The sequence below is a fragment of the Exophiala mesophila genome (assembly GCF_000836275.1).
Source record: "Exophiala mesophila strain CBS 40295 unplaced genomic scaffold supercont1.5, whole genome shotgun sequence".
Lineage (NCBI taxonomy): Eukaryota > Fungi > Ascomycota > Eurotiomycetes > Chaetothyriales > Herpotrichiellaceae > Exophiala > Exophiala mesophila.
The window spans coordinates 342,720-354,744 of NW_015622508.1; the positions used below are offsets into that span (position 1 = coordinate 342,720).

At 50.9% G+C, this 12,025-nt stretch overlaps 3 protein-coding genes across 3 annotated transcripts; 1 reads left to right on the forward strand and 2 right to left on the reverse strand.

Moving 5' to 3' along the window:
• Positions 1-1,417: 1,417 nt before the first annotated feature.
• PV10_06935 (uncharacterized protein) lies at positions 1,418-3,496 on the reverse strand (the record flags this gene model as incomplete). Its single annotated transcript, XM_016371784.1, has 1 exon — positions 1,418-3,496. One exon carries the CDS (start codon positions 3,494-3,496, stop codon positions 1,418-1,420), a length of 2,079 nt encoding a protein of 692 aa, XP_016221116.1.
• A 342-nt stretch (positions 3,497-3,838) lies between these two features.
• PV10_06936 (uncharacterized protein) lies at positions 3,839-7,110 on the forward strand. The gene has a single exon (XM_016371785.1). The coding sequence runs from the start codon at positions 4,523-4,525 to the stop codon at positions 7,046-7,048; it is 2,526 nt and encodes an 841-aa protein (XP_016221117.1). The 5' UTR covers positions 3,839-4,522; the 3' UTR covers positions 7,049-7,110.
• Positions 7,111-9,372: 2,262 nt separating this feature from the next.
• PV10_06937 (uncharacterized protein) lies at positions 9,373-12,025 on the reverse strand. Its single transcript, XM_016371786.1, has 7 exons — positions 11,447-12,025; positions 11,272-11,374; positions 10,954-11,206; positions 10,815-10,882; positions 10,366-10,721; positions 10,038-10,292; positions 9,373-9,963 (listed from the first exon to the last, which is right to left on the reverse strand). Exons 1-7 carry the CDS (start codon positions 11,592-11,594, stop codon positions 9,518-9,520), a joined length of 1,629 nt encoding a protein of 542 aa, XP_016221118.1. The 5' UTR covers positions 11,595-12,025; the 3' UTR covers positions 9,373-9,517.

Below are 12,025 nucleotides of genomic sequence, written 5' to 3' on the forward strand. Positions count from 1 at the left end.
AGGCATGCCTCAAACGCCTTGGTAGTCAGCCAATACATCGAAGCCGACGCCTTTTGCGAATAGGCATTGAGGCCAAGACTTTATTGATCTCCCGCTGTGCATAACTCGGTGAGGCGAAGCAGTAACATCCGATTACCTTTTACGAAAAAGCAGTGGCCTTTGTGACCACCGGCGTCTGTGTCAGTTGATGGCAAGGAGGCACGGGAGGGCACCGGTGAAAAACGCCGTGTCGGATCCGTTGTTGAAGTACCCAAGGATGTTTGTTTAACAGTTCTGGGTAAGCCCCCGCAAGCCCCGGTAAGCCCCCGCAAGCTTTACTGGGTTTCCGCCTTGAACAAGCAGAATATCCCCCACACCCTCTTCTGGTTTAGACTGTGGGGTGACTCCATCTTTTCGCTGGGAAGAACCTGGGAGAAAGACCAAAAAGAGTCTGTAAAGGCAGATAAAGACCGAGGCATGGTTTTCACCTCCACTGTCCATGGCCTACTGTGTCCCTGTCGGCCATACCTTTAACCCCATCTTTGCCAACTAGTCGTTAGCTGCCTCCCAGATTTGCTGCACCCCATTATGGCCGCCCTCGGCCCAGCGACATGCCCCCTGACTAGCACCATATCTTTCATATGCAGCCACAATATTAAGAAAGCCATGGCATGGGGGTATTCGACGGCCATGAACCCGTCCAAGACCGAATCAATAGTGCCTAGGTTACCCTTCACATGCGCGATGCAACCCTGTTGCTTTAAGCGAACCTCATGTGCGTTGCGTTTCCTTCAAAAGTACGGACAAATTGAGCTGGGTGTCTAGGAACAGTAAATATCGACTGACTCGTTTACCCAGTCATTCTCTAATAATCAGGTCCTGATGCAAAAGCGGAGATCAAGTACTCGGTACAAGGGCTAGGACATAGTTTCCATAGCCTTTGGAATATGATTAGCCTTCTGTTTCAGCCTATTGATCCAACAATGCCATTGGCTAATATCCACTTCTCTGAGAGCAAACTGGATCGGCTGGAAGAAGGGATTGGCGAGCAGTCCCTTGTGCACACGATCGGTTTGTGGACAAGATATGAGAATCGCACCTGGCTGTTATCTGCAAGCCAAAGCTGCACCCCCATGCACCCGACAGCAAGGGCCACTACAATCGACTCAACGTGCAGGCCAATTGGGCGCCAGTCATGGGTATTGTTTTGAAGCCCGAGTTTCCAATAACACACGTGCGGAGTATTCGGATGGCCCCTTGCGCAAAGAACTATACCGAGTGGTCGAGGTCGGGAGCAACCCTTTTACCCGGTCTTGACTGGGGAAGGTGGAGGAGTAGACCTTGGTCGCCTGAGACGCATATCCAGCACGTGGGTCAGAGTTGTGTTCGCTCAAGGCATGAACGCCGATGCAGATCATAGCGGCCATTGACGAGATGGCTAAACATTGGGACTCAGGAGATCATACTTGACACACATTTCAACACTTTCGGCGCTGGCCTGGAAAAATCTTCTGGCCTCGAGGCCCACCCAGATCTTGAGTAAGGAGAAGTCGCCTTCTTTGAAGCTTTTCAGCACGGCGCTAGGGTCTGAGGATCCTAGCTGTCGTAGGATGGGTAACGAACTCTTGAAGAGATCAAGATCTGGGTTGAGAGTCCTGCCGATGCCTTCGAGCAGGAGGATGGAAAGGACAACATTGACAAAGTCTCCTTCCATACGCACATGATGCGTCCGCACCATGCCAAGGACGTCTGAAAGGACGTCTCCGATCTTGATGTTGCCGAGGGCAAAAGTCTGGCCCTTGACGGACAGGACCAGATGCTGCATCTTGAGCGCAAAGACCTCGCTATCAATGACAGCATCGGGCTGTCGGCAACGCTCAATCATCAAATGACCAGCCTTGTAGCCATCAAACTCGGCAATTGCTCTGAACAGGTCCAGGAAATTGGTGCGGTTTTTGGCATTGAGTTCGGTTACGAGTCCAGTGTCGATGAAAATCAACTGTGGCCGGTAGCCATCCCTGTCAATGTCGCTCAGAGCTTGAAGCCATGCGTCTTTGTCACCAGTATGAGGCCGCAGTCGTGACAAGACTGCTTCGGATGCATCAATGTCTGAAGCTGACCAGGGCTGGGTGGGGTCCTGTCGAGATACATAAGGCAGTTGGACGTCGGGCTTTGATGGCCGATAAAAATTGACCATGATATTGCCGGGGTGGAGATCAGCATGAACAAAATTGTCAATCAAGAGCATGTGCAAAAAGGCGTCCAAGCCCTCGTCTGCAATTTCATTTTGGAAGACACCTCCACCAGACTTGAGGAAGGCGGCAAGGGGAATTCCCTGAGCAAACTCCTCGACGAGAAGAGTGCGAGTGGTGAAGTCGGTATATGGAAAAGGGAACCATGCGGTAGTGCGTTTCTGAAAGTGCTTGCGCAGAATGGAGAGATTTGCAGCCTCGATTCTCAGATCGAGCTGCAATCGCATCATTTCGCCAAAGTTGGCCACCTCGTTAGGTAGGTCCAACCATTCGAGAGTGGGGATTGCATTAATGATGGAAGCAAAAACACCCATGATCTTGAGATCACGCCGAACGATCCTCTCCACTTTGGGATGGAGGACTTTGACGGCAACGTAGGCTGACGGAACTCTCTGAGGACTAGATTTGACCAACGCATCGACGTTTCGTCTAATCTTGTTACCTAGGCGGTTCTTGTCTGTAGTGTCTAGATCGCTGTCTTCGGATTTGGCGAGGTCGGGCTTGAGCCTCGCCTTGTAGACTTGTGCAATGGCACCCACGCCAAGTGGCTTTTCGTCGAACTCGATGAAGATTTGGTCAAAAGACCGGCCGCCAAATGCTTCAGTAATGACCCTTTTGGTGTGGCGAAGCGAATGGGCGGGAGCATTGGAGTGTAGCTCAGACATGACTCGACACATTTCCGCGGGGAAGATGTCGGACCTTGAGGCAGCCCATTGGCCGAGTTTGATAAAGGCAGGGCCAGCTCTTTCCATGGACTTGACGAGGAAACCATACCACCAGATGGTGGTGACCCGCTCATTGTCGCGGGCTTTGTCGCGAGGCCCAATCAAGGCCACAGGAGCAGTGAGGATGACAGGAACGAAGATGAGAGCGAGATGGAGGAAGCGGAATCCGGTAGCCAGGGGCTCTAAGATGTATTGCTCTAGGAAGTACACGACTGACTTGTATATGCGGCGGAGACCACGGACATTCTCTGGGACCTTTTTACTGAGCTCTTGACGAGAAGCCTCGAGCATTTGCATTTCACCTGTTTTGCCATCTTGAGTCTCTTCCTCGGAAAGCTGAACGAAGGCAACTGGAGTTAAGGCAGCAGCTGCAAGCAGGACATGGCGGTGCGGCCGCTGGCGGGCATCTTTGAGGCTGTATTTATGCGACCATCGGGAAAAGCATTGTTGGTGGCGGGGGACGTGAGAGGAAGAGGTCAAACGAGAAAAGGCAGTCCCCCGTCGGCCTGTGAGTCGGCCGAGGAGAAAGAATGGGCGCATCAGGAGTCTAATGTTCGACAGTGGGCCGGGCCTGGCAGTAGAGTAGAAAGGCCATGAAGAGAATTGGTAGGGTTGAGGATTGAGGGTGGATGTTAGTCTAATGTCTGAATGCAAAGTGACATCGAATGTCGCAGATGCAGATGTACGTTGCTGATGTGTTGGGAAGGCACCCACTGAATCTTGCACGCGTCAAAGGCAAGAACGACCACCCGGAGCAAAATAGGAAATGACGTCGACTCCAGCCAAGCTTACGGTACATCGCGCAATTTTACTCACGTGATATTCGCCATCATGATGAGGGTTTATCACTCACTCACTCCCTCCAACAACACATCATGCCCTGCAGCTGGATGCGTCTGCTTATAACATGGTCTCACACAATGATTCAACTCGTTGAGAACTTTCTTCTCACCATTTCGTCGGCCAAGTATTCTCATTGGCAAGATATTCCAGCAAACGAAATACCTTACAAAGATTACCATGTTCGCGTTCAACATCGCGATGAATAATGTCGACTCCGTCCAGCAGGGCACTTACGCATATATCTGTAGGTCATAAGCATTCATATCAGTGCAGTCCTGAATCTGGAGCAATGCTGTTTCTACGGAGTACGCGTTCACTTGATTTCCATCCCAGGTGGGTTTGGTTGCAGCTGTCAGAAGTTTTTGACATTGGCCTGCCACCTTAGCGTGAAGACCCAGCCTGCCACAGCACGCCGACCTGTCTTAATCGGTCTGTCTGCCAGGCGATGGGCAATTTCCTGGAGATTATCCCAATCATTGTCGACCTCTTGATCATGGCCTTCTCATCGTCTGAGAGTACAGCGTGATGTCTCTCGCGTGGCGAGGTTCTTCTGACCTCCTGGCTGGACTCCACATCGGAGCTCATCCCCTACACACGGTTGATGATACAAAATGATGAGATCCCGACCTACAAAAAGTCCTATGTGGCTATCTCCAGTTGTAAGTTGACTCGGCTGAAATTCACGCGTTTGCCCTCGTCCCGTGAATCGGGAGGTTGTTCAAGATGCGCTCACTATTGCTGGTGGCAGAAGTTCTTGCCCTCACATCCTTGACTAATGCCGCCCTTGGTGATGATTCCCGAGAAGAATGTGATGTCTCTACACTGACTTTCGTGGATTGGGACAAGGCCATTTTTGTCTCGGCTACCTCAGCCGTGAATGGCGACGCTCGATGTAAAGACAAAGGGCTGTGTGCTACAGTACCCTGGATTGGTCCGCCCTCGACACCAACTCCCACGGAATCCAAGGGACCCAAGGAACATACCGATGAGCATGGCTGGAAGGGCGATCCCCTGGTGACTGTAACCCTGACTCAGACGGAGAAGCAAAACGCGCCACACGGGACAGACACACCAACCTGGAGCGACTGGGACCAGCAAACATCGCCAACTCCATCCTCAGCCACCGGGGACTGGGAGGACTGGTCTATAGATGGCGGATGGAACTCGCCTCCTCCAGGGACAGGCACTCCATCAGCTTCACCATCTAACTCTTGGAACGCCCCAGGCGGAGGACCTCATGATGGTTGGCACTCCCTGATACCTTCGTCTTCTCAAACCAGTGCAGTCCCTCCACATCCCACAGGCTGGAACAACCCTCCATTGAATTCAGTGACGAGTGGAGACGATCAATATCCATCTGGGTCTTGGAAACCTGCTCCGACTGATTCAGAGCCCAACGACAGCAGATCCCATGGCTGGGCTGGAGTGACTTCAAGAACCTCGATCGTCGGTACAACCGTCGATCCCACAGTCATTGAGCCTACCTCGTCTAGTACGAGTACTAGTCATGATGTTGCTATTCCCACCACATCTCTCTCTAGCACCGGTATGTTACCGACATCTGCTTCCACCACGACTGTGCAAACGATTGGCCCTACCGATATTGAAACCACAACCACCGCCGTTTCTACCACTGAACAGACCATTGACCCGACTGATGTCGAAACCACAACAACTAGTAGCACTACCACTGCGCAGACGATTGACCCTACTGACATTGACACCACAACTAGTGGTGTCACCACGTCTTCTCAACCAGTCGAACCCACAGACATTGAGACTACCACCATTGCCACAACAACAGAAACAACAACTATAGTCGAACCGACTACCACCATTGCCGCAACAACAGAAACAACGACCACAGTTCAACCGACTACAACCACCACCACGCCGGAAACATTGACTACTACAACTCCGACTACGACAACCACAACGACAGTGCAAATAGACCCAACGACAACGGAAGAAACAACCGTCTCTACCCAAACTACGACATCGACAACCACTACCACTACCACCACAATGACAACAACATCAACATCAACATCAGCTAGTGCGACGGCAACAACTCCTGCATTGGCGATCCGAAACGTCGGCTATTATGTCAACTGGGCCATCTACGCACGCGGTTTCCAAGTGCAGGATCTACAGACACAACACCTGACTCACGTGCTGTACGCTTTCGCAAATGTCAACCCCACGACTGGAGAGGTCTATCTCAGTGACACATGGGCCGACACAGACCGACCATCAGCGGGAGATGACACATCTGCAGCGGGCACCAACTTGTTTGGAAACCTCAAGCAGCTATATCTCCGGAAGAAGCAGAATCGAAACCTGAAGACGCTCCTCTCGATCGGAGGTTGGACCTTCTCTCCTAACTTTGCAGTGCCGGCCAGCACGGCCGAGGGACGACAAGCGTTTGCGAATAGTGCAGTTAACCTCGTGCAGAATCTCGGCTTCGACGGTATAGACATTGACTGGGAATACCCCTCGAACCCTGCCCAAGCTGCTGACTTTGTCCTGTTGCTACGTGCCGTCCGCGAGGCGCTCGATGCATCAACGACACGCAACAATCAACGAAAATTCCTTATCACAGTAGCCGTCTCTGCAGGACCTTCCAACTACGGACGACTAGACATGGCTGGAATGGACGAATACCTCGACTTCTGGAACCTGATGGCCTACGACTATGTCGTGGCCAGCGACACCATCACAGCCCACCAAGCTAATCTATTTGAATCACTCTCAATCCCTAACTCTACCCCAGCCAACACCGACGGCGCCGTCACCGCTTACTTAGCCAACGGCGTCGCGCCTACAAAACTCGTCCTTGGAATGCCGTTGTACGGCCACTCATATGTAGGGTCTACCGGTCTAGGCACACCATGCACAGTCGATTCCCAGGGCTCATGGGAAGCCGGGATTTGGGACTACAAGGTCCTTCCCAGAGCTGGAGCCAGCGAATTCTACGACAATGAAGTTGGTGCCGCGTATAGCTTCGACGCCGACTCGGGCAATTTCGTCACCTACGACACTGTCACCAGCGTGGAGCGAAAGGCCGAGTATGTGGCTGATCGAGGCTTGGGCGGTGGCATGTATTGGGAAACCAGCGCCGATAAGCCTCTTGGTCAAGGCTCGTTGATTGAGACTTTTGCCAATGCTTTCAGTGGACTCGAGTATGATGAGAATGAGCTATCGTATCCGGAAAGCAGGTATGATAATTTGAGAAACCAGATGAATTAGGATAGGGGTTGAATTTGCATGAGATTTGAATTGGTGCGAAGGCGTTATAGGCTAGTTGTTAGACTTGAATCTATTCTTTTCTATCACTTATCTTGGGATTTTGTCCTTGTGCATAAAAAAAGGCCGGCTGGTGGGGAGGATGATACACGACATGTAGGCTGGTACATGATATACGGAGTAGGGTATACTTAGAGTAGGTAACTAAAAGTAGCCAAGCACGCCAAGTTTAGGCGTCCGCCCTCCTTTTAGGATGCCTAAAATGACTGTCTTTAGGCATGCATCTGTACTGTTGGACCCCACGCCTCCCGGTACCCTCTCAAGCTTGTTAGGCGTGGCTGCCGCCAGATCTTGGGGGCTGAACGCCACCGATTCATCTGATTGTATAGGACCTGCATGGAATCCAAGTTTGCAGTACTTTAGCCTTTCGTGGCTACAAAGCATCTCTCTATATCTAATTGTCAACAGTCGATACAAAGTTCTCAATATATGTACATACTACGGAGTATGTTGTAACACTTAGAATAACGTGAACAAGTCTGAAAAGTAAACACATTTCACGCTGTACTGGCGTGACTGTATACCCACTCGTACTTCACAACCGCCTTTCATCGACTTTCTTGCCAAGCTTTTAGACAAGCTCCATTCAAAGACATGTTTGTCTTTTTTTCATTTCATGTCTTGCCAGTCATCACAAGACTCTCTTTAGACTCTCTCGTGTATCATGATCTGATCTGATCTGCCATAACCTACAGTCCATCCTGCGAGGCTCCTCAAACATACGGAGTCTGCCTGCCCAGCCGTGCCAGCTCAACAGGCTACCTATCTATCTACCCTGGAACCTTGTGCCTTGGACCTCGTATTCGTCCGCCTCCCATCCCAGTCCATACTGAAGTATGTACAGGGAACAGTCCTTGGTCTTTCAGGTCTGCCAGGTGTGCTAGGTCTCCCAGTGGTTCTTTCTTGACCCCCAAATCTCCGAGCTCGTGCAGATTGCCAAACCAGGGCAATTCAAGTCAAGTGTCTTTCCTTCATATGCACCATAGGGATAGGCCAAAATCTGGTTGTCTGCAGCGGGCCAAACCCATCGTCGGCCGTTCGACATGGTAGGTTCATGCTTGTTGATATTCTTGGCTGAAGCCAATCAATACATTCCAGGACAAATGGAAAAGTCTTGGAGTTGGTTCAATTTGCTACATGATCGCCACGATGAAACAGCCATGGCTGTCGTTGAGTTTAAGATGCGCCTTGAGGTGAGTCTGATCCATGATCCAGCCTCTTTTGCTGGTATGGGTTTCTACTTGTTGGTTGATTATGAGTACTTTACCCATATATAACTATCTACCATGCCTGTTCACCCTCGCGAGCAAGGTACCAACTGTTGCTGTTTGCATTCCTTCTCGACCAAACCAACGCCTAATCTTGAACCATACATCTCATCGAACATCCTGCTTCAAACCTCTGATATCCTCATTTCTCTGATTCATCTCTCACTTCAACTCGTTCTACACTTGATCCCTCCGCCCAGCAAATCCACCTCATCCTCCCATCACAAAATCATGCCATCTATTCTTCAAATCCTCTTTCCCTCCCTCATTGGAATCTCCATTCTCCCTCATCTCATATCCGCCCAACAACCAAACGGACCCTGCGTCCAAGCCTGCCCACCCAAGTCCTCAGCCTGCGATGGCGACGAGACCGGAACTGCCCTTGACCAATGCACATGCGCGTCCTTCAGCCTGACCAACGACTTCCTCATCGAGTGTGTGAAGGAGTGTCCCGAAGACGAACAGATCATCTTTGCCAACAAACTACCAGATCTCTGCAACGCTGCGCTTTTCCCGAACCTCGACTTGTCTGCCTCACCGACTTTGTCTTCGTCGACTAGGAATACCGCCTCTACCGCCTCGGGTCCACAAGGGACTGGGTCTTCGATGAACGCTGCTACAACTTCATCTCGTTCGAGCACTGCTTCAACGGGTCCGGGAGCCGCTTCGGCTAGTGAGACTGGTAATATCGCTGCTCAATTTGTTCCTGCGGCAGCAGCTGGATATTTGGTCTATGCCGCTGGAGTGGCAGCTTTGCTGTTAGCTTGGGGACTTGAATTATCAATCGCCGCCCAAATCCCACTTTTTGAATACACGACACTTCAGCCTACCAGCAACATCTTTTGCATCTTCCTGTCTTTTCCCCCCTTCCACGGTGCTTAGTCATCTAGCCTGGTCCAAGATTACTAGTAGAAGGCAGCTGGGTCGAAAGAGATGTGACGGATCTAAAGTTCAATCCTTATCCTTGCTCTGCAAAAAACAAATAGGACAATGTAAGCATGACACTGATAGTATGTTATTTGTTTTTAATGGTCTAAAGAATGTGCACTATCCGGGTATTAAAACACGCTTTCTAAACAATGACGGCTCATGGGCTGGTCCTGGCCTATCCACCACACATGCCTTCCACAATATGCTTGTCACATCATTGCGAAGCCGCCATGGCGGCCTTCCTTAGTGCTGCCGCGCCAGATATGGCCACTCCGTCAATTATGACAACGTTGTCTTCTAGAACTGAGTTGCTTTCCTTGATGTAGCGATGTCGAGCTCGCCAAACCCAGTATATACCAGGGAACAGGATCGTCGCCCCGACAATCAAACAACTCCAGTTCATGTAGTCGATGGTCGCTATTGTCACCGGCACGTATAACGGACACAGGTACATGGTGATGATGAGAAGTGACCAGCAGACCGAAATGATGTTGACCGCGTACCCCCATCGTCCCAGGTCAAAGTATGGTCGTGGGGGAAGAATTTTGCGGCCACGGATCAGGACGATGATGACTGGAGTGACATAGCCAACTTGGAGTGTCACGCCGCCGCCGGAGATGATGGATTCGAATGCAAGGTCGTTTCCGAGGAGGATGAGGCCTGTAGTGGATGATTAGCGGGTGTGATTAGTGACCACCTTGGGGAAAGCAATGCTTGTGCCAAGCAGCACTTACCGATAACAAGGTCAATGCATAGGATGGCAACCATAGTCCGCAATGGAATATGGAATCTGGTGCTGATATGGGCAAAGTATTCCGAATAAGGAAATGCCTTGTCACGAGCCATACTCCAGGCAAGACGAGACCCGGCGTTGTTGGTGCCGACAATGATGAAGAAGTTCAACCCCATCATGATGACAGCACAGAATATCCCCCCACCGTAGACTGATCCAGTCACATCCATGAACCAGTTCAAATATGGTTGAGCTTCTGTCAAGGACCAAAAGAGCATGTCAGTTTCAAGGGTCATGACTGAAAGAAGAGAAAGATGGTGGTGACGGACCTGACATGTAATCTTCCCAGTTGCCTGCTGTCCACAACAGGAGCAGTGCGGCCAGCCAGCTAGTGACAGAGCAAAACAGCATGGACCAGACCATGACGCGTGGAGCTTCCTTGGAAGCATCTCTCATCTCCTCCACTAGATGCATCATACCATCGGTGCCGTAGAGACCATACATCGGCGAGTAGAACGACATGATGAATACCCAGCCGTTGCTGGTGTAGCCCGAGTTGTTGATAAACTTGGTAAAGATGAAGCTTGCATCATGTTTCGGGGCCATGATACCAAAGACAATGGCCCAGGCCAGACCACCAGCGATGGTGAAGACTGCACCGAACAGATTCATAGCAGGAAGCCACCTGTGAAATGGTTAGAAAACCAATGGATGAGAAAGGGGCTCGAGCCTTGTGAAGCGAGCATTCAGCCACCAGATTGGGACAAGAGGGACTCACGTTTGTCGCAGGTTGATCAAAATTGGCGCGATGAGGAAACCACTGTAGATGAGCCATGTCATCCATGGCTATGAGCAAAGTGATCAGCACGACGACCCACAAATGGACACACGGAGACATAGTCCATAACGATACTAACCTGCCAGACAATATCAGGATGGGTGACTTCAACAAATGCTGCCACGATGGCAGCACTGTTGACAGCACAACTAGAACCGGTAGAGATTTCACCAACAAGGACGGCCCAGCCGACGAGATACGAAAGAACAGGGCGATATTTGCCGGTGGCGACAGCTTGGGTGTAGTACTGTTGACCTCCGGCGGTGGGCCAGATGCTGCAATATTCCGCTAAGGACATCATCAAGAGGGTTTGACCAACGGCAACAAAGAGACTGAATATTGGATTGGTGTTAGCGAGCATTCTCATTATGATAGAATACTATTGAGGGCGACTCACGTGCCCCATATCAAGCAAAAAGGTCCGCCGATGTCAAAGATGGTCGAGTATAAAACGACTAGGCATGACCAGCTGCAACTGATCATAATCTGGTAGGCACAGACTGCAGAAACATCGTTAGCACGAAGGGAGTCGCGACGCTTGATGCTCCCCAGTTGGGATAGGTTGCACATACGAGTCCAGAAGTTATAGACACGCTTGAGTTCGGGCTTTTTGCCCATGGACATGAGAAGAGCATCGTCGCTGCTGACTGACTTGGCGTCTTCGAGGGAGATGGTGGGGTCCAAGTCATCAGAGACGACCTTGAGGTCCTCGTTGCCCATGGCGAGTGGTGTGATGGATGGATGAGTTTTATCGATGTGGAATGAGAAGAGGATCTCTAGTGAAGAGTCGAATGGAGGATTGGTGGACTCAGGGACAACGAGCACTTAACAACTTCTGGCCTCAGTACCTCGGGGGTTCGAGTGATGTCGCGTACAAGGCTGTCGTCAGTGCCTCCTGTATTATTTCATCTTGAGGAAGATGCCGAATGACGGCCGGGATAGATTGTCCTGATTCTGATGGGTTTTTGCAAGGGTATGAAGTACTCTTATCTACCCCTCTCTCGATTCGATAGAGAAGGATGCATCAGTGTTGAACACAAACCTTGGACCCCTAGCCTAAGCCTCAGCTCATTGTCCAACGTGTCGACAACCCCGTCAAACGCGTCGTCAATCAAAGCAAGGTGCTTGGTTCGCTGAGAGGGAGGAGGTGG

Excerpts from the sequence above, each read along its gene's own strand:
- PV10_06936 (XM_016371785.1), top strand. The coding sequence starts at position 4,523 with ATGCGCTCACTATTGCTGGTGGCAGAAGTTCTTGCCCTCACATCCTTG.
- PV10_06937 (XM_016371786.1), bottom strand. The coding sequence starts at position 11,594 with ATGGGCAACGAGGACCTCAAGGTCGTCTCTGATGACTTGGACCCCACC. Across the intron at positions 10,883-10,953 it reads ATCCTGATATTGTCTGGCAG|CCATGGATGACATGGCTCAT; the intron begins GTTAGTATCGTT and ends CTTTGCTCATAG. Across the intron at positions 10,722-10,814 it reads TTGATCAACCTGCGACAAAC|GTGGCTTCCTGCTATGAATC; the intron begins GTGAGTCCCTCT and ends ACCATTTCACAG.